This window comes from Puntigrus tetrazona, chromosome 15, assembly GCF_018831695.1.
Source record: "Puntigrus tetrazona isolate hp1 chromosome 15, ASM1883169v1, whole genome shotgun sequence".
NCBI classification, from domain to species: domain Eukaryota; kingdom Metazoa; phylum Chordata; class Actinopteri; order Cypriniformes; family Cyprinidae; genus Puntigrus; species Puntigrus tetrazona.
The window spans coordinates 4,708,369-4,728,930 of NC_056713.1; the positions used below are offsets into that span (position 1 = coordinate 4,708,369).

At 38.5% G+C, this 20,562-nt stretch overlaps 2 protein-coding genes across 3 annotated transcripts; one reads left to right on the forward strand and one right to left on the reverse strand.

Annotated features, from left to right (window-relative positions):
• Nucleotides 1-6: 6 nt before the first annotated feature.
• On the reverse strand, nucleotides 7-706 carry LOC122359119 (melanocortin-2 receptor accessory protein-like). Its single transcript, XM_043259292.1, has 3 exons — nucleotides 554-706; nucleotides 380-476; nucleotides 7-148 (listed from the first exon to the last, which is right to left on the reverse strand). The coding sequence occupies exons 1-3, from the start codon at nucleotides 657-659 to the stop codon at nucleotides 43-45; spliced, it is 309 nt and encodes a 102-aa protein (XP_043115227.1). The 5' UTR covers nucleotides 660-706; the 3' UTR covers nucleotides 7-42.
• A 970-nt stretch (nucleotides 707-1,676) lies between these two features.
• On the forward strand, nucleotides 1,677-20,328 carry wdr62 (WD repeat domain 62). Of its 2 annotated transcripts, XM_043259309.1 has the most exons (32): nucleotides 1,677-2,096; nucleotides 2,317-2,408; nucleotides 3,398-3,460; nucleotides 3,545-3,602; nucleotides 4,623-4,793; nucleotides 5,184-5,321; nucleotides 6,063-6,245; nucleotides 7,029-7,189; nucleotides 8,015-8,204; nucleotides 8,283-8,417; nucleotides 8,853-9,016; nucleotides 9,094-9,185; nucleotides 10,301-10,426; nucleotides 10,503-10,573; nucleotides 10,908-11,029; nucleotides 11,170-11,245; nucleotides 11,342-11,453; nucleotides 11,553-11,616; nucleotides 12,380-12,502; nucleotides 13,148-13,269; nucleotides 13,400-13,461; nucleotides 13,541-13,801; nucleotides 14,946-15,100; nucleotides 15,459-15,580; nucleotides 15,692-15,811; nucleotides 15,956-16,067; nucleotides 16,248-16,350; nucleotides 17,269-17,326; nucleotides 17,677-17,757; nucleotides 18,001-18,705; nucleotides 19,121-19,215; nucleotides 19,446-20,328. In XM_043259309.1, the coding sequence occupies exons 1-32, from the start codon at nucleotides 1,935-1,937 to the stop codon at nucleotides 19,704-19,706; spliced, it is 4,560 nt and encodes a 1,519-aa protein (XP_043115244.1). In that variant the 5' UTR covers nucleotides 1,677-1,934; the 3' UTR covers nucleotides 19,707-20,328. The 2 variants fall into 2 exon arrangements, with proteins under 2 accessions (XP_043115244.1, XP_043115245.1); XM_043259310.1 differs by lacking the exon at nucleotides 17,677-17,757.
• The last annotated feature ends 234 nt before the right edge of the window (nucleotides 20,329-20,562 follow it).

A 20,562-nucleotide genomic window follows, 5' to 3' on the forward strand; every position in this document is an offset into this window, starting at 1 on the left:
ATGCTCAGCAGTCTCTTAAATAAATAAATCTTAAATAAATCATCATGGGTTTAGTTTCGTCTTGAAGTTGCTTCTTAATTTGTATCTTTTGTGAGGAGATCCGTAGCTTTTCATCAATGGCAATCCAGATTTTTTGACATGAGGACCCCTGCATGAACACATCGAAAATATACACTGCATAAAATATTTGTTCTTAATCATTAATGTCCTGCCGACTATATAGAGAGGCCTTTTTAATCAATTACCTGGGTATTGCAGAGTAACAATGGTTATATAAAAAGCACCTTGTACATTACAGATGACACGCATTTAAATTAAACGTTGCGTAATAAATAAAACTACGTTTATGCCATGATGGAAACGAAACTTTCGTGCTTACCTCTGAAGTTTCCTGGAGTGAGATACAAGTGACAAAATCAAGAAGAAAAACCCAATGAATGCTGCTAGAATGATCCAGAATATTATGACGATTGAATCTAAGATAATAAAAAAATACAGTTAGCCATTAGATTATCTGAGCTGTGATCAAAAAGAGGATTTCAAAGTAGCTCACATCTGTTGTACTTCAGTGTACTGGCATTCACGAAGACTGGATCTATGTAATCGTAGTAGTACTCATAATCCCACACGTAATCTGATGACTTTGTGGAATTTTTCATTGTCTTTCTATTCAGTGTGAATCTCAGCAGCAAGAGACGGACTGATTTTAAACCCTTGATCCCACCACCTATGAGAAACATTTAAAACACTGTGAAGCCACATCCCCTTTTTAGAGTATTTCTGAAGAAAACTCCTCACTCATCGGATACGGGTTTCTTTCTCTTTAGGTTCTATCCATCCCAAAATACAAATATTATGTAGATAATAGGTTCGGATGATTATCTGAAATACCATACCAAGTTTTCACCGATTGATTACGTCATTAACTATCTGCATGATTTTTACTGTACATGTTGGTGATGTATTAGACGTTGCTTGATTACGTCATGAACCAATGAATCTTTTTGAACCGGTTCATTGAGCCGAACTGTCCGAAAAGAACCGGTTCGCGGAAATGAAGCGAACCTTGCATCACTAATACATGTCTGTTATATGGGCATCAGCTACTGCTAAATATAATATAAACTGTTTTGCAACTATTTGTATCGTGAAAAGCGCTGTGCAAATAAACTTTAAATATAGCATCTACGCATAAACAAAAACTTTTCATAAATTATTTATGCTGTGTTTAGGTAATACCATGCAATATTTAATAGTTTATGCAAATAGCTCTTTCCCGCAATGCCTTGTTTATTCTAATGTTTGTAGCCATTTCTGTAACTAACTTATGTGATGTATGTAATTTTAGAAAACGAAACAATTCTTGTTTTTATTTATGTTTATGCCTAATAGTTATGTATTTAATATGATGAGTGATGAATTTATGATCACAACTTATAATCATATGAAAGTTTTTTCATTCCTTTTTTTTTTTTTAATTTTTATAAATCTCTAATAACAGAACAAACACAAAAGTAACGAGTGATGGTAAAAAAGACGTTCGGTCAAATAAATGATACTTATAAATGTGATGTCATTTTAAATTGACGAATAGCGAGTGAGATCCCGCCTCCGGTGAGCGAGTCATCCAATCACGTTAGACGGTGTATGTTTGAAACCGCCAGTGCCAGATCACATTACACGGACTTCATTGCTCGCAGCTGTGTACATTGTCGAAGTTTCGTTTTCAGCCGAAAACATACAAGTAATTTTTCGTACTTGCTCAGTGAAAACTTTGGACCCCCAATCAGTATTAAAAAGTCGGTCGTAGTATAAAACAGTCGGGCATTGGCGGTTTTTATCAGTGGACTGCATTTCACATTTTTAAATGCAAACTAATATGTGATTAGGGAGTCTGGCTTATTTATTGAACCGTTTTAAAGAAGTGTTACGCTATGGCGGATGGGGCTTTGGTCTTCGGAACGAATGCAAACGCGAGTTGTTTGACCTCCCGAGCAAAGAAAGTCAACAACAGCAGCAGCAGCAGCAGCGTTTCGGTAGCGGCGAACATGAGGAGAAAAACGCGACAGAGCAGCAGAAGAGACATTCACAACCGGGTAACGTTCTGAACAGCATGACACTATCAACCCTGTCGTGTTTTTTTTTTTTTGTAACTTTAGTGCAGAGCAGGCCAGAGAACGCAGAACTCAACGAGTCTTCCTGTTTGTACGCTCCTAGTGCAGTCAGCTTTGGTGTTGCTCATGTTTAACCGAATGCGCGACATGCGTGCGAAATGTTTAATATGAAATAGTTTATGGAATTGCATTGTGATTGCAGGTCGTTTTGGAGAAGGTCCTGGGCATCACTGCATCCAGCAGCAGTGCTTTAACCTGTGACCCCAACGCTGGTTTAGTGGCTTATCCCGCAGGGTAGGATAGTTTCTATACATACTTGAATACTACTCTGTTGTACCAAACTTTTTTTTTTTTTTTTTTTTTTGTAAAATGTACCAACTTCTTGTTTCTTCTAAGGTAAGTGATTGATTGGAGACTGAAGCTGTGAAATTTCAAACTGAGAAATTAGTTTTGTTTGTATTTGTTGTCTTCTGGAGCCATAACTTTGTGTGTTGATGAGGCAGAGCGAAATCTTCCTTTCACTGCAGCTGTCAGATAGAGCTCTGGTGTCAGTGATGTTCATCATGGGAATCAAGAGCATATGGTGCTAGTTTTATTATTATTTTTTTTTGTCAGGGCCTGAACAACTGTAATAAAAAAAAAAAATAATGTGATGAGGATATATTTTTTTCCTCCTCATGTTTGTCAGCTGCAGTCCCCATTCACGTTAATTAGATGGAGAAGCCTGCAGGCGTTGTTCATAAATGTAGTTTTTTGTTTCCAAAGAAGAATAGTTAGGAAATTCGTGTGTGTAAATGAATGTATCTTTTGCTGTCGATGGTTAATCGTGATTTCCAACATAAAAGTTTTTGTTTGCATAATAAGTGTATTTTTTGTGCGTATTTAAGAAATATTGTTTATATTAAATATTTACATTTTAAAGTATAAACATATATATGTAAATATTTTCAAAATAGTTATTACTATTAAATACTTATTTCTTCTATTACTGTATATACATTTATAATACAAGTATGTGTTATATATATATAATACAGTACACATTATGCAAACACATTTATTTTGAATGGGAATAATGGCAATGACAGCACTAGTAAATCTGAATTTTGTTATATTTCTTTTTTTATTGATCAAATCAGTACAGCCTAGCTGATAAGAGACTTATTAAAAATTAACATCTCACCTCTATTTTTGAATGGTAGTGCATTTAATAATGCTAATTTGTGTCGTAGCTCCTGTAATAAAAATAATGTATAATCTGCATGTGTTGATTTATGTTTCAGGTGTGTAATCGTCATCCTGAGCCCAAAGAAAAATAAGCAGACTCACATATTTAATACATCCAGGTAAAGAACATGCCTTTTTAATTTCACACTGTAATGTTGCACGTTATTACTGAATTAAGTTAAATCCTGCCTTTTGTTCCTCAGGAAAACCTTCAGCACCTTGGCTTTCTCGCAGAATGGAAAATATTTGGTCACTGGTGAGGTAAGTGCTTCGAGATGTTTTATGGGGGCCAAAAGAATGACGACTGTGCTGAATGCCCTTCTCCGCAGCGTTTGAAAGGGACAGGAGGCAGTCTGTCATTGATTCGCGTGGTTATTATGCATATATGTGGTAGAGGAGTTATGACTCGGACATCTGTGCGTTCCGACACATTCCAGCTCCCTGGTTGCCATGGTGAGGCCCAGTGTCTGTCCCAACTCGGTAAACCAACAGAGAATCGCTGTAGCGACAGCAGATCACAAATGCATCGCAGTGCCTGCTTTGCTGTTTTAGGCATCTGGCTAATAAAGGTGGATTCTCTTTTACTGGGGAGTTGGCAAAATGGTTCTTTAAAAGAATAGATCACCCCGCACTGACAATGTTAATATGTAATGGTTTTAGAAAAGCATGAGGGTGATCACAGAGCTTTCATTTTTGTGTGAGCCATTGCTGTAGGTTTGAATGGAATCTGAGGGTTCATATCACCGCAGCGTGTTAGTCACCGTTTAAACTCGTGAAAGCCACATGTTGTCCTACATTCTGACACGCAGCTTTATTTATTAGTGGCTGTTTTTTTTTTCCCCCCACTCATTCTTTTCCTCGTCATCTGACCTTGCTGAACACTAAAAATAGACGAAAATGGAAAAATAAACATTTGGCATATATTGTATACTAGACTGTGTTTCTAAAGATTTCTTAAAAATGACTTATTACTATATTTGTCTGTATTTGATTTGCAGTTCAGTGGCTGACATCAGATCACTTGTAAGAGAAGAGAGATTAAATAAAATACACATAAATATTAAAAATGTATACATGAATGTGTATATATATAAACAGTAAACACTTTGGAAGCAGTTAATCTTTTGATGGGCCTAGGTCAAGGCCTAGGCTCTTTTTTTTTTTTTTTTTTTTTTTTTTTTTGGTATAGTAGACATACTGTATCTGTAGGGTCTCCCACATTTAAGACTTTGTGCATTAACATCAGTACTTTGTTCACTGTCTCTCCCTGTTGCTTGGCAGAGCGGGCACATGCCCTGTGTGCGGGTGTGGGACGTGGCAGAGCGGACACAGGTGGCAGAGGTCCAGTGCCATAAGTACGGGGTGGCATGCGTGTCTTTCTCTCCCAACGGAAGCTACATAGTGTCTGTGGGATACCAGCACGACAGGACAGTCAGCGTATGGGAGTGGAAGGTGGGCACTGAAGATAATGACCCGGCTGCTATCGGTTTTTAATAAGACTACAAAGACTATCTTTTCCTTACGTCACATTTTCTACATAAGTTAGCGTTTTCACCATTTGAAATCAGCACATCCTGTATTATTTATAGTTGTTTATCTATAAAAGTTTCCCAACTGGTAGATGTGAGTTTGTTAGGCGCTGATGTGCTCTGTTGTAAATATGGTATTTCTGTCTCTTAAAGGGCAGAGTAAACTCCTAATACATAATTAAAGTTGAACTTTTGATAACAGTATCTTCTCAGTTCATAGGGAGCAGTGAACACTACGTATGGGCAGTCGGAAGGCAGCTTGTGAGTCTGGTTTACGAGAAATTATGCTTTAAAATCTTTTCTTTGCTTGTAGAAGGGGACTGTTATTGCATCCAACAAGGTGTCCAGCCGTGTGCTTGCTGTATCTTTCTCGGAGGACAACAGTTACTTTGTAACGGCAGGGAACAGACATGTGAAGTTCTGGTACCTTGACGCCTCAAAGGAAAGAAGGGTGAGACACTTGTTGCTGTTGTGTGTTTAAGGAGCAGGGGGGAAAATCTGTTAACACTCATTACTGGTCAAAATAGCTGTTTTTTTTTGTTTTTGTTTGGAACTTTTTACTTGTAATTTTTTTTTCCTTTTTTAAAAATACTTTTAATTTTTAGCATCATTATTCCGGTCTTGAGTGTCACATTATCATTCTAATATGTTTTGGTGCTTTTTGAGAAACCTGTGACGCATTTATTTTAGTATATGCTAAAAAAGTAAGCAAAAAATGCTTTTATTAGAACTACAAATTGTTACATTTAAAAAAAAATCTCTTACTGTCACTTTCATTTAATTTGATGCATCCTTGTCTAACAAAAATTCTTCATTCTAATTTTTTTTTTATTTTTTATTCTTTATTTTAATTTTTTATTTCCCAAACCAGCAGTATTTTATTAGTATGCACAACTATTTATGGTAAAATAATCTTTAATTTTCAAGCCAGTGTGTCCTGTGTTTTGGTTCATTGCTAATTGGTTTCTATGCACAACATAAGAATTTTAAGTGTGCTAGTCTGAATTGACGTGATCGGTGCCATTTCCTGTGTTTACCCACATCCTTCTGTGGCTGGGGGTTTGTTGTTTTACCAGATGGAAAACACAACACTTGTTCTGTACAAAAACACACATTTTCTTAACATTCTTGTGGCATTTGTGAAAATCATTAACTTTTAAGGATGCTCATGTTTTCTGATTGGCTCGTCCAGGTAAACAGTACGGTGCCTCTGATTGGTCGCTCTGGGTTGCTCGGGGAGCATCAGAACAGTCAGTTCTGTGGTTTGGCTTGTGGCCGTGGCTCTATGGCCAGCAGCACCTATTGCATCACACACACAGGTCTGCTGTGCCAGTTTAACAGCAACAGACAACTGGACTCATGGGTTGATCTCAAGGCAAGTTACACGCATTGTCCCCGTTTCATTGCTGAAGTGCAGAGTGTCTTACCGACCATTTCCATTTGCTCTGTAGTAGGGCTTTGTGTTGTTTAACCTGGAATGTTGGCTACATAATTCATACGAAATATTTATTTTAAGCAATTTGTAATAATGTAGAGTCATGAACCTGCGTAAAGCCAAGGATAACTGTAAAATGCAATTACCATTTAAAGTAAAGGTTCACCCAAAAATAAAAATTTTGCTGAAAGTGTATCTGTCTTCAGGCCTTCAAAGATGTAAACCAGTTTCTTCATAGGAAGTTTAACATTATATCTCTGTAGTTAAATGAAAAACATTGCTCTGTCAGGTCCTATCCATGACAGTGGAAAAAGTAATTTCTTCTGAAACAGGAAACTATGCTCAAAATAAAACATTGTATGCAAGTGAACAGTCTAAAACTGGAAAAAGTCCATCTCTGTATATGTATATATTAGTACACAACAGGGATGGACTTTTTCCCTCTGGAAGAAGTGTAATTATTGATAAAATTCTGGAGTACTGTTGGACTGTGACATTTTTATCAGCAGTTTGGACTCATTCTGATAGCACCCATTTAAGTGATGCAACGCAAATTTGATTTAAAATCTGTATCAGATTTCTATAAACAAGCTCATCTGCATCTTGGCTGACCTGAGGTTGACTACGTTTTCAGTAAATTTCTTTTTGGGCAACTATTCCTTTCAGGCCGGTATAAAATAATGTATCTTGTATCTTGTCTTATGTCTTTGTTTGCTGTTGCAGACAACATCAGCGCAGTGCTTGTCGGTGAGTGAGACATTTGTTTTCTGCGGTTGTGCGGATGGCACGGTGCGCGTGTTCAGCCCAAAGGACCTGCGTTATATCACCACACTGCACCGGCCACATTGCTTGGGAGTAGATGTGTCTCAGGGCACTCAGCCAGGGTAAGAGACCGCCAGAAAATCCTGTATGAGGAGTGACTAATAGAGCTGTAACCATTTATCTATTAATCTGCTGAATACGTGTTTAATCAAACCAAACGCATTTTATTCTATTCTTTTGCTATTTAAGTTTCAAGTTTATTTGTATAGCGCTTTTTACAATGGCTATTGTTCCAAAGCAGCTTCACAAAAGCAAATTATTACATAACAAAAGCAGATCATTCCACAGACAAAAGCAAGTCACTACACAGCAGGATGCGTTACAAAACAGCAGGATGAATTATAATGCAGAAAGTTCAAGATAGAATTAGTCCAGACGGAAGGTTAAGTTTTCCTCGACGTCATCGCAGGAAGGTCATCTCCTCACTGGGTCCACTGGAGAGGCTCGGTAACTAGATGCCTCGGGATGTACATCCTGAGGTGGAGACAAAAGGATAATTAGAGTAGCGGCCATTCATACTATTGGGAATCACGATGTACTGTAGCATAGGTTTATGTTAATCTTTACGAGTATGCTTTGCTAAAAAGATATGTCTTTAGCCTAGACTTAAACTGAGAGAGTGTGTCTGATCCCCGAACATTTGCAGGAAGGTTATTCCAGAGTTTGGGTGCCAAATGTGAAAACGCTCGACCACCTTTAGTAGACTTTGCTATACGAGGAACTACCAGGAGCCCTGAGTTTTGAGATCTTAAAGAGCGTGACGGGTTGTAGCTTGACAGAAGGCTGGTCAGATAAATGGGGGCTAAACTTATTTAACTTATTGTATGGTTACATGCCAATGGCATTGAAGTGTCACCTGATCAAATTTTTTATTTTGACTTTTGTAGGCATTTATTTGGCGCAAACCCAGAAGCACAGTATCCAGATACCCTGGCTTTAACCTTTGACCCTGTGACCCGGCACTTGACGTGTGTGTATAATGACCACAGTGTGTACGTGTGGGATGTGCGGGACGTTCGGAGCGTAGGCAAGGTCTATTCAGCTCTGTACCACAGCGGCTGCGTGTGGAGTGTGGAGGTGAGGCGGTGACAGACCATGTTCATCAGATAAACTGTCCTAGAGTTTTATTTATTTATGCAGAAATATTCTCTGCAGACCTACCCTGAGCTTGAAGATTCATCAGCAGCGTGTTTATCCCCCGGCTCCTTCCTCACCTGTTCATCTGATAACACCATCCGTCTGTGGAAGAGTGATTCAGGACACAGCCTTCACCACAACCTTTACAGCCAGGTACTGACCGAGACAACGGTTAGACAGGACAACATGAAATATTCACATTCAATTCTACATTATTCCATATGCATTGACCTTTATGTATGTACATTGATCTGTAAATATGTGAATAAAAGCTAAAATCTGTTGTAATCATATGAAATGACTTCAGAAGACATCAGTTTTTTTGTCCTGCGCTGGAGGGCAGGTGTCTTGCAGAGTTTAGCTTCAACTTGCTTCAACACCCCTGCATGAAAGTTTGTAACATGCTTGATTAGATGCTTCACATGTGCTTACTTAGTGTTGGAGCTAAGCTCTGCAGGACACGGCCCTCCAGAACCGAGTTTAGACAGGCCCATTCTAAAGGCTTGGTAGCGATGTTAAGGTTTATTAAATGTTTACAGGAACAGTTTGACTTGCCATTATTCTCATATTCGTTGATTTTTGTTTCAGGACATCGTACGGATAGTGTATGTGGACGATGACACGCAGTACCTCAAAGCTGAGGCTGAGAAAGCTGAGGGAGCAAGCCAGGATGGTAAATCTGGGATCAGGGTGCTGGGAATCAGCCCAGATGGCCAACATTTGGCTGCCGGAGACCGCAGTGGAAACCTGAGGTGAGAGAAAATGAAGGCTCTGAGAAGAGAACTAATTCCTGAATAAACGTATGCTGAGTCGACTGTCACTTCTTCAGAATCTTCGGCTTGCAGTTTATGGATGAGCTGCAGAAAATCGAGGCTCATGATTCTGAGGTTTTGTGTCTAGCCTTCTCTCCTACTGAGACCGGTAAGTCATTTCAAATACGTACAGTGCCCTCCACAATTATTGGCACCCCTGTTTAAGATGTGGTCGTGGACTAAATACGATGTAACACAGAGGCCTAATTCTTTTACCCACTTGTCAACATGGCAAAGACTAGAGAACGGACTATTCAAGTAAAGCAGATGTGTGTCGACCTTCATAAGTCAGGCAATGGCTACAAGAAAACATCCACTTACCTTAACTTGCTCGTATCTACAGTCAGAGGAATCATTAAGAAATTTAAAACGGCTAGAACAGTGACAAGGCTGGAAGAGGTCCCAAGTTTATCTTGCCGAAACGCACAGTGAGGAGGTTGGTAGAAGTAAAAAATTTTCTAAGCTCACTGTCGCAGAATTGCATCAAAGCGTGGCATCTTGAGGTCACAGAGTCTCCATAACAGCCATCAGAGTCTGGAGTTTGCTAAGCGGTACTGGGACTTCAACTGGGATTGTGTGCTTTGGTCAGATGAGACTAAGTTTTTCGGCAACAAACACTAACTCTTCCAAAGGCCCTGGGAAGCTTGTTAGCGTTAATAATGCCATATAACCTATTACCGGGACATTTTAAATAAAACCTGATGGCCTCTGCCAGAAAGCTGAAGCTGGGTCATCATCGGGTCTTTCAGAAGGAAAATGATCCAAAACATGTTGCAAACTCAAGGTCCCCAGACCTCAACCCAGCTAGAGAGGAGAGAGGACCCAGGACACTGGATGATTTAGAAAGATTGTGCAAAGAGGAATGGTCAAAGGTCCCTCTCTCTGTGTTCTCCAATGTTGTGAAATGTTAGAGGAGATTAAGTACTGTCTTGTTGGCAAAAGGCGGTTGTACAAAGTATTAACATCAGGGGTGCCAATAATTGTGGCACACATGGTTTCAAGTTTGTTTTTTTGTTTTTTTTCTGCCCACCAACTAATGTACTTAAATTTAAAGGTTGCATTTTTTTTTTTTTTTTTTTTTGTATTTATTTAAAAAAAAAAAAGAGAATCTTTAGAAGTCCACGACCACGTTTCAAATAGGGGTGCCGTTAATTGTGGAGGGCACTGTATCTGTATTGCATAGTTTTATTAAATTTGAGGTGAAAACTAAAATCGTATTTCTAGGTTTGCATCTGTTGGCATCTGCAAGTCGTGATCGGCTTATTCACATCTTTGACATGGAGAACAAATGCAATCTAGTTCAGACAGTTTATGATCATTCAGCCTCCATCACTGCCGTCAAGTTTACAGGTGAGTCTACAGTAGATAACCGTTTAACGATCGTATAAATATTTAGATTTAAGACATGTTGTACATTTTGTTGTAGGACTGAGTTCAGAGTTGTGTATGGTTAGCTGTGGAGCTGATAAGAGCATCTATTTTCGATCTGCTGAAAAGGTAAGGATGCTACAAATACACAGTTGCAGAGATTGACCAGTCATAAACAGGGCTGGAGCAGATCATTCAAAATATTGTCATGATTTTGCAGAGATTCATCACTTCATCATTTTAGCAAGCTAACCATCTAATTAAGTTTCCCCCAAATGTAACTGTAACAACAGTACAGTTTTATAAATTAAAATGTTCAGTCTGCATTGGACATACTTTTTGATTACTAAAACGTAATTTATTCCTTTTAAATAAAGGAATCCAAAAAAATTGGTTTTATCTTCCTTTTGATGCAACAATTTTTATTTTCATTCTGTTGCTGTTTGTGTCTCTCTTCTGAAAGACCTCGGAAGGCTTGAACTTCTCACGATCACATCACATAGTGGAGAAGAGCACACTGTATGATATGGACCTGGACGCCACACGCGCTCACACAGCCATAGCGTGTCAAGACCGTAACATTAGGTAGAGCTTTGTGCGAGCTGTAACTTGTTATAAAGGTTTTTTTCTCTGAATGCTGATATTACAATAATAAATGCATTTAGTATGTAAGTGGAGTTTATTGCATCAATGCCATTTAAAGACTCGTGATTTTTCATTTCCAGGGTGTACAATGTGCAGAGTGGCAAGATGAAAAAGTGTTTCAAGGGCTCTCTGAATGATGATGGGACACTGCTTAAGGTGTGTGTGTGTGTGTGTGAATAATACTCTTTATGGTAGTTCACATTTGCAGTCAATAACTTTTTTTTTTGGCAATAACTTTGTTTTTGCTCTCAGGTTCAGTTGGATCCCTCTGGGATGTTTCTGGCCACCAGTTGCTCGGACAAAAATATCTGTATCTTTGACTATGAGTCAGGCGAATGTGTCGCCGCCTTATTTGGACATTCGGGTAAGACTGTTTTTCTTGAGCACTGATTTTATTCTTTACTCGCATAAATCATTTTTCGGTCTTCTTATCGTTAACCAAACATTTTATATCCCCACATAGAAATTGTTACAGGTATGAAGTTCAGCCAGGACTGCAGGCATCTGATAACAGTCTCTGGCGACAGGTACATCTTTTAATCATATGTAGTTGTAGAGACTTGAGGTTTTGGCACCAATTAAACTAGGTTAATGGAAACCGATCTGAACGAAACTCGGTAGGTTTGACTCATGACCCCAAAGGTCTGTGAGAAATTTGAAAAGAAACGTATGTTCCAAACAACTTTGAAAACAGTGGTTTTACAGGTAATCAACACATTTTGATGTGGAAAAACCTGCTTTTGCAAAGCTGTCCTGGTTTTTTTGCTTGATAAGGATAAAAACACTGCAGTGCAATTCTATGAACTTGAGTCCTTTTTAGAAAAGGTGCCTGTCCAAATATACCCAAAAGCCTAAATGAAAACTCCATGAACCACTCTCATATGACAGGTTATACTAAACAATCATGCAATGATTCAGGAAGATCGGTCCACAGCTGGTGCTATAATGCTCAGAAACGTTTTAAAAAACATGGTAAATGCCAAAAATGCTTTTAAAATTTCTTGAGGTGGTCACAGGCTTGCTGAATAATGTTGTGTGTGTGCATATGTATGTGTATATATTTTAGTTTTTTTTTTCTGTGAAATAAAATATAATGAAAGTCAATGGGAATCAAAACCTTTTGGTACCAACATCTTATGTTCTATAGAAGCAATGTATATAGGTTTGAACAACGAGAGCGAATAACGTGACACAATATACATTGGTGTGTCCTTAAAGAGACAGTCCATCCAAAAACAATGTAAACCATCACTCATGCACAACATGTGATGCTGGTTTGTGTATATGCAGCTGTGTGTTTGTGTGGCGGTTGGACTCTCAGATGACCAACTCCATGAGGAAGAGGCTGGCAGACAGGAAGCAGCAAGCAGGCCTGAGGGTCCAGCAGGCCCCCAGCAAACAGCAGACAATCAGGTAGTCACTGCAAATCTGCTCCTCTTTTCACAATCATGCTAGAAGTGTTGGCTTAAATGTTCATCAACTCAATCCACATTGAGTTGATGCGTGTATAATTTATATTTCGGAGCTAAAACAGTTGAACTTGCATGGATCCTTTTTTCCCTGTCCTGTGAGAGATGTTGAAAACCTTAGTGCGTGTCATAAACAGAACCATAATGTGTTCATCTGACTTTTCATGGGTAGAGATACAAAAATGCAGAAGTAAAGTTTTTGTCATCTGGTTGACTTTTGCTGATAAATAAACAGATTTCTCATTCCTGGTATAAAAGTGAACAAAAACATTGTTCATTTGCATACTAATTTACACATGATTTTTGTTATTATAGTTACACGTAAGGCATCTAACAATACTTTGTTTTTAAACAAAATATAACCAAGACTTTTTTTTTTTTTTTTTTTTTAAAGTGGACAAATTATGTAATTTTGTAACCTGCGTATTAACCAATTTTCATTCATTTGCAGCTATTACTGAGTAGACTGTTAGGGTTGGTAGAATAAGTTTGACATACTTAAAGGTTTTTTTTTTTTTTTTTTTTTTATATTAAAGAAAAGAAAAAATTCCCATTTCTTTATTTTTCTGTTAAAATTCCTGTTGCTCAGGAGACAGACCTACATCACTGTACCCTGTAGTGTGTTGCCTCACATGGAAGAAGAGGGCAATTTGATACCAGAAGATGGTGTGGAGGACTGCAGAACTCCAGACAGGCTTGATTCCACGGATGGTATGCCAGTTGTTGTCTTCTGTGGTTATACTGGAATGTCTTGTGCCTCTCGGTCACATCAAGTGTATAATCAAAATATATAAAATGCAGTTTAGAATGGAATTTAATGGGCTTGACTGTTCCTCTTCAGCATCTGTGGATTCTTTGGTGCTCCAAACCAATGGCAAAATGCCTATGTGGGCTCGTAGACTGGTATGTTTGTTTCTTTGATCATAAAATGATGTCGCACATTTTGTTCTTTCACGATCAATGCATCTCTTGGTTGTCACAGGGTGGAGGGGGTGAAAATGATGGTGGCGCAGCTAATAGATCTCAGTACCAGCCACAGGGTCGCTGGGCAGTGCAGTCAGATCCACTAGCCATCCGCACAGTACTGGAGATGAAGAGCATGCAGCTTCCCCTCTCACACACTCCCTGCAGAGCCGTGGGAGAGGAAGAGTTTGAGGAAGATTCTCGCTTTCACCCGCAGAGTTTGGATAGTCTACTGGATGAAGATGTTGATGATCTAGAGGAGGAGGAAAAAATTTGCAGTGTAAGTTGTGTCAAGCTGATTTCCCACTAGCTGTTTTTCAACTGTGCGCATAGATGCATGTTGTGGGGATAGTTAAATCTGTTTTGACAAAGCAGATAACTTATCTGTATATTTAAATGGCCAATTTTCAACCAATTCGCCCCATTTTGGCCCCTGTACACCAACCACGCAAGTGATCGCTAGTCTCTATAATCTGAAGATGCTTGTGTGTGTTCCTAGTGCTTTTTATTGGTAGATCGTACAATATTTTTAGTAAAATATCAAAATACTGTTAATAAAATTTGTCGACTTATGCTTTTTGCTGAAGTAAAAATGTCAAAATCTTTGTCATAGCATTGCTAGAGTATTAAATGATTCATTGTGCATTGATTTGGTTAAATGTGCTCATAGTGATAAATTTCTAAATATTTGTATTTGACACGAGTATTCTTAATGTTGAACATTTATGCAAAGGAAACTGATTTAACATGCTGTAATGAATGAAACATGCATTGCATCAAACATGATGTGGCTTTCAACATTCCTCCAGTTAATTTGATTGGAGATCATGCAATTTATGAGCTAATATAATGGTTTCTTGTTGATTACGTGTACAAGAAGGAATATTTGAATCGCACTTACTGCAGATATACTGCCTTTTGTTCTAGACTACGTTTGTTTTTACAAATTATACGGGACGGTGAAATCGCTTCATGCTTGAGCCCTCATGACATCACTCCTATTGTTTTTCACTCCCAAAATTTTTGCTTTTCAAGGCATATCCAGCGACATTTGTCAAAGTTGCTGGACATGCCTGCATTTTGTCAACAATGGCTGGTGTTTATGTGGGATTAGTGGTTAAGAGCAGCATAGTCATAATGAACTGCTGGGAAAAAAAAATTAATTGGTTAAAAAGGTGTTGGAACCCTGTTTGTAGGTTTGTTGTTATATTCCCAGCATGGTCATTTTAGTTTGTCACTCGATTTCCATTGTTGGATGTAATAGTCAAGAGGGCGTGATTTTTAGAAGACGATTGGTGGGACAAAAAAAGCCCACAATCTATAACTTGAATTATGAGTCCATAATAGCAGCACGCCTTGCTAGTAATTGTATCCATGTAGTGGTCTGATCCCTTAATTGATATGAAGGTGTTTATTTGTTATAGGATTCCCAAGATGGATTTAGCTCTTCACTCCAAGGGCCAGATTTTCTGCAACTGCCACATGAAGAAGAGAACTTTCATCCAGAACTCAGCTCACCAGAGAAGACTGGCTACATTTTGTACCCAGCAAACAGCACTGCCCTGTCCACTGGAGAAGGGTAAATTGCTTGTAATATTTGGTTTATTTCTCACTTTGGTGTAGATGTTTACATTTTAATTTTAAAGGGGATTCTTCTCTTGCAACATGAGAAATGTTGCAATGTAATTGCTGTTGGTTTAATATTTAAAAATGCCTTGGCATATGATGGCTTGGAGTACCATTTTAGTACGTATTTAAAAGAGAAGAGGGTCAAGCATCGAGCCCTGAGGTATCCAAGTGTTATGACGGTCATCACTCTATTCTTCTGTTTGCGTCAAAGCACTAAACAGCGTAATCTGTATTGTTGAAAGAGCTGTATAAATAAGTGATTGATCATTCGCCAGTGAGTAAATTATTATTTTTTTTTCTTCATGCAGAGAGTTTGATGTTAAAGCTCTGTGTGAGGGTGCAGGTGATGACCCTGAGGAAGAGGAGCTAAGCCCAGATAGTGCTTGTTCAGCTGAGAGTCCAGCCTCCCACAGCGACCAGCCCCATGACCGTGAGTCACGTTACACACCGTGTTTGAAGCGCTGTAGTGTAAAGCTAGCAGTGGCCTTTAAAAGTTGAAGGTCCAACTGTTTATGACTTTGTCTGTTTTGTTGCTGTGTAGAAGACACAGACTCCCTCAGTCAGGTGAGCTCCACAGGAAGCTCAGGAGTTGAAGAAGATGAAGAAGAATCTGGAACTCTGCTTCACCAGCATTTTGACTCTCTGGGTGCGGTGGCTAATGGTACAATATGTTGTTATTTATTATGTTTTTTCTTTAGCTGTCTGTTAATGGAAATGTAATGTTGTATTGGCTTCAAAAATGTTGTTTGCTGGACAAAATACACTATGACGTATTGCTAATCTTATGATGTGGAAACTTTTGTAGAAAAGTTCAACACGGACTTGAGCTGTCTGCAGCCCACAACAGAGAGTAACTTCCTTAATCCTCGTCTCAGCATCTCCACACGCTTCCTCTCACGCTTTCAGAGCCGCTTTCGGTGAGTCAACATCCATGCCTTGACTATTGATGTTCATTGTGTAATGGAGAAATATGTTTATAATTATAGCTCTTCTCTTCCCTTTTTGAGATCTAAAGGTTCTAACAGGGGAAGTGTCTGTGATATTGTAGCGTGTCATAGTGAAGACACTGTACATTTAATCTCTGTTTGCTGTTTCAGCACTACTGGGGCTAGTGGCAGTGCTGTTTGCCGGCCGCCTGCCTGCCTGCCCAGCATACCGGATGAATCCAGCGAAAGCTGTCTAATCCTTGATGGAACAATGGTATGACATTTATTCTCGTGAATAATGTAGTATGAATGTCATACTCGGTGATTCCCCAGTGGTTGTTCATAACAGTCACAATTACCAATGTCATGTTTTTTTTATCTCAATAGAACAAAAATGGTGCGACAATACATTTAACCATTTTTCCCATATTGTTAGTGATCCCATTATTGTTCCATAGCGGTTGTACATATGCTAACGTGTCCGAAGTGTGGTTTTAGGTTTTTAGTTCACCCAAAAAAGAAAATTGTCCTTTTCTTGCCCTCAACAAACCCACAAAAGTTTAGATTAATCTTGGAACACAAGTGAAGATGTGATTTCTGTTCTGTTCCTGTTCACTAAAATCGTAACACCACGCCGTAAAAGTAATGGATGTGAATTAGGCAGTTTAATATGCGTTTTATGATGATCAAATTTAGTTTAGGCTTGTATTCGCATATTATGATTGATAAATGCAGTTAGAGTGTATAAAGCACATTAGATATGGTTAATGGAAGCTCACGTGTGGTTGTGTGGCGTTAGACGACAAGGTTTGTTCTTGCATCTCATTCAAGCATATTTGAACTTCAAGAACCATTAGTTTGTTCTTATGCCCAAAGCAAGTATTATTTGAGCTGCAGTAGCCTTATTTGATGTGCATTAATTGGTGTTTAACTGTAAATAAAAGGCCTCAATAAAATTATCCTATAAAGTGAGTAAATTACAGAATTTTTACTTATTGGTAAATTATTCCTAAGTCTTAAGTTTGTATATGCTTACTAAGTTAAGTTAAAAAGTGTCCTCGTGTAGGGTTACTTTTGAGGTTTAAATGACCTCAATTGCATGGACTTCAAATCACAAATCTTCAAAATGTCAGAAGAAGCAAAAGCTTAACATTTTTTTTGTTTGTTTTTCTTATTTTTCCTGCTTTTTAAGGACGAGTCCAAGGTTCTTTCAAGCAACAATGGATGCATTGAGGAAAACGAAAAAAGTGGTATGTCCTGTTGCTTGTTAACAGAATGCGTTTTACTTTTGTGAGTAAAAGTGTCTTGTAACAGGATAAAGTCCCGAAATACTAGCATTTTCCTTTTTGAGTAAGTTTGTTCTTCAATTTCACCAAGTATCTCTGGTCCTTAGCAGTAGTACCTTGACTGGTCATGTGAACTCAACGTATCCGCCCAATGAGTTGCTGTTTGGTGTTCCTTGTAAAATCCAGTTTTCAGAATTGGATACATTGTCTAATTAGACGATATGAGGCATTTTGGCTCTGTTTGAATCGTTTTAAATGCTTTTAATGCTTGCTGAATTATAATTTAATGTGTATGCTGAAATCTTATCCTCCAGTTACCAAGAAACGTTCCTCAGTTGCTGCTCGGAAATCTTGCCAAAACTTATCTTTTTTACGCTGGAAAAATGCTCTGGGAGGTCTGTGAGATTGTTTTGGGTGTTTTTTTTTATTTATTTTTATTTTATTTTATTTTTTTAAAGTGTCTGGGTCTACCAAATTACCAAATCAGAACGGTTTCACACTGGTGTGGTGATTTCATTCTCTTTTAGTTTGTGCTCCTCTTTGTTTTTGGTTATTGGGTTCTTGGGTTTAAACTACCTGCTATAAAGATTACATTTAAGTTTTTCTTCCTTTTTAACAAACTTCTAATGTGTTTTCAGAACTCACAAACAAGAGCGTTCAGTCCAAAGCTCAAAATACTGTCAACACTACAGGTCTTCTCGCCACCAAATCTACCAGCAGTGCATGTGACCCATCTGTAACGCGTTCCCGCCAAAGCTACATGGGTCCCACTGCAAGCTCCAGAGCAAAGATAACCCAGAGCAACTCTGTGGAGAGTTTGAACACGTGTGCATCAGAGGAAGCGCAGTTAAACGCCCCGTCTTCGTCCCTGGACCTAAGTGTTGACCAAAGCAAGGAGAACATCGTACCTCCTTCCTCTGGATCGTCTCATCCGACGCCAGCCTTGGGTAACCATAGTGCCCGGGCAGCTCTTCGATTGGACCTCGCTGGCTCCAGCCGTGCCAGTCTGTCACCGGTGTCGCTCAAGAACCGTCTAGGGAGAGTCGAACGTGCCGAATCTCCACGTCGACAGGCTCTTGTGACGCCTACAGAGATGCGGTCGCTGGGGAAGGAGTGTCGGAAGCAGATCGTTAATATTGAGCAGAGTTTGGTTTCTAAGACTTCAAGCAGGTTCTCAACAGGCTCCGAAATGTTTGCCAGGAACTCCACGGTGACAGAAAACAGTCGTTCTGTGGCTGAAGACCTGCAGTCATGTGGCGATACACAGGCCACCAATCAGACCAACTCGGTAACTTTACATGAAGAAGAATCTACGGAAAACAACTGCGTTGAAGAAGACGCAGGTACTCTTTGGCCTATATGCTAAAATGCATTTAACTTGCAGAATAAAGACTTAACTAGAGCGTGGTTCATTAACGTCTTTGCAAGGTGTTCCATAGTTAGTGCAGTAATCAGGTATATAAATACTTCCATAGATTTGATGCTGCTCAAAATTCAGATTAAAGGAATACTTGACCTCGAGTTGAAATTTCAATAAATATTAAAATTGACTCAACTACCATGCCTGTGGTTGTTGACTGTCTGATTTGGATTTCTACTAACCAGCATCTAGATTTCCAGCATTCTAGGTTTTTGCAATTGGGCTAATTTGTTTTAAGAACATGCTTAATCATAATATGACTGACTATACTGCCAAAAAAGAAAATCCTAAAATGATTTCAGTCACAGGTGGAACGTTTTATTTATTTTGTCTTTTAGGATTCTCTCCAGAGTCACTGAGCGTCCAGATGTGTAAGGAGATGGTGAATGAACTCTGGCAGACCATCCATAAAGCAACTGGGTTTTATAACAAGGTGATTTTTTTTCTAAATATTCTAACTTTTGAACAGTAGTGTATATGTATTATTACAATCTATAAAAATTGAAATGAGCATGTATTCAATGTAGTTGGTACAAAATTGCCTTACCATTCTCAATTTTCTGTAAAACTGTTTATATGGGAATTTTATAGAATTTTTACAAAGAGAAAGAAAACGCCTTTTATCATAAAATAATAAACGCTTATTCTGTCGCCTCTCTGTAGTTGTGCTCGGCCCCGAAGCTGTCAGAGCAGCAGGAGCAGATGAAGAGTATTTTGCAGGAGGTGTTTGTGGGGGTACAGAGTGAGCTGAACTCCATGTGTCCTCAAAAGACACGCCCCTCACCCCAAAGAGCCCGCCCCGTGCCAGAGGACTCTCCCGGCCGCCAGCTCCGGGACGAGAGGACCGTGGCCCTCCTGGAGAAATATTCAGAGATGCTCTTACTGCGAATGACTGAAAAAGGAGCACAGACCACATTGGAGTAACTGCAAAAATTAACTTTTAATGGCATATTCATAAGCACTTTTAAACCTTAATGTCTTCCATTTTTGATTTTATGTTTTTAAATATGCAAATCCCTTTTGTTCCTTTTTTTTTTTTTTTTTTTTTTTTTTTGTGAAATTGGTCTTTTATACTGCCCCTCACCTTTTTTTTTTTAACACTACATTTCAATACCGGAGTGTATTTGGTCACTTACACTTAAGCTTTGAAGAATTGTCAAGGCAAATGTCCTTGGTATTTCATGTGCAGTTTTGAAATAGTGTTACGTTTTATAATACAAACAACTGAATTATGTACGTTTTGTGTTGAAGTTCTTAACGTTTGATGCTTGTGTAAGTTCACACCATTTCACACCGTCACAGCCACGCAGACTGAGGTGTTCCATTGTCATTATTTTGCGTGTTTCTCTGAATAGTGACTTCCCAAAGCATCAGGCTATGACTCACAGTTTGCTTGCCACTGGTGTGCTGATTATGCTTTCGTCATGTTGATGTGCAATTTTTTTTCTTTTCACAGAAAATGTATAGTTGTCTGTTTTCAAAGGCTTTGTAAATATGTTTTTAACGAGCTATTTGCACTGTATTAATATTAAACATTCAAATATTATTGCTTTTGTGGTTCATTATGATTCCGAAAGACCATAGTCAATATGATTTTTGTGCATTTTAAGCTTTTAAATCTTTAACGAAAGATTACCTCACATGCTGTGTTGACACTGTAAATCCAAAATTAATAGTTTCAGTATTTCCCCATACATATATACTATTTGTAACTTTTGTAGTTCCCACAGTATTGTCATATTAGCCATTTGTGTGTGATTTACTGTCAGTCATACATTAA

Coding starts and splice junctions, on each gene's coding strand:
- LOC122359119 (XM_043259292.1), bottom strand. CDS start 659: ATGAAAAATTCCACAAAGTCATCAGATTACGTGTGGGATTATGAGTAC. Junction 477..553: donor TACACTGAAGTACAACAGAT/GTGAGCTACTTT, acceptor TTATTATCTTAG/ATTCAATCGTCATAATATTC. Junction 149..379: donor CACTCCAGGAAACTTCAGAG/GTAAGCACGAAA, acceptor GTGTTCATGCAG/GGGTCCTCATGTCAAAAAAT.
- wdr62 (XM_043259309.1), top strand. CDS start 1,935: ATGGCGGATGGGGCTTTGGTCTTCGGAACGAATGCAAACGCGAGTTGT. Junction 3,461..3,544: donor CACATATTTAATACATCCAG/GTAAAGAACATG, acceptor TTTGTTCCTCAG/GAAAACCTTCAGCACCTTGG. Junction 15,101..15,458: donor GCCCTGTCCACTGGAGAAGG/GTAAATTGCTTG, acceptor TTCTTCATGCAG/AGAGTTTGATGTTAAAGCTC.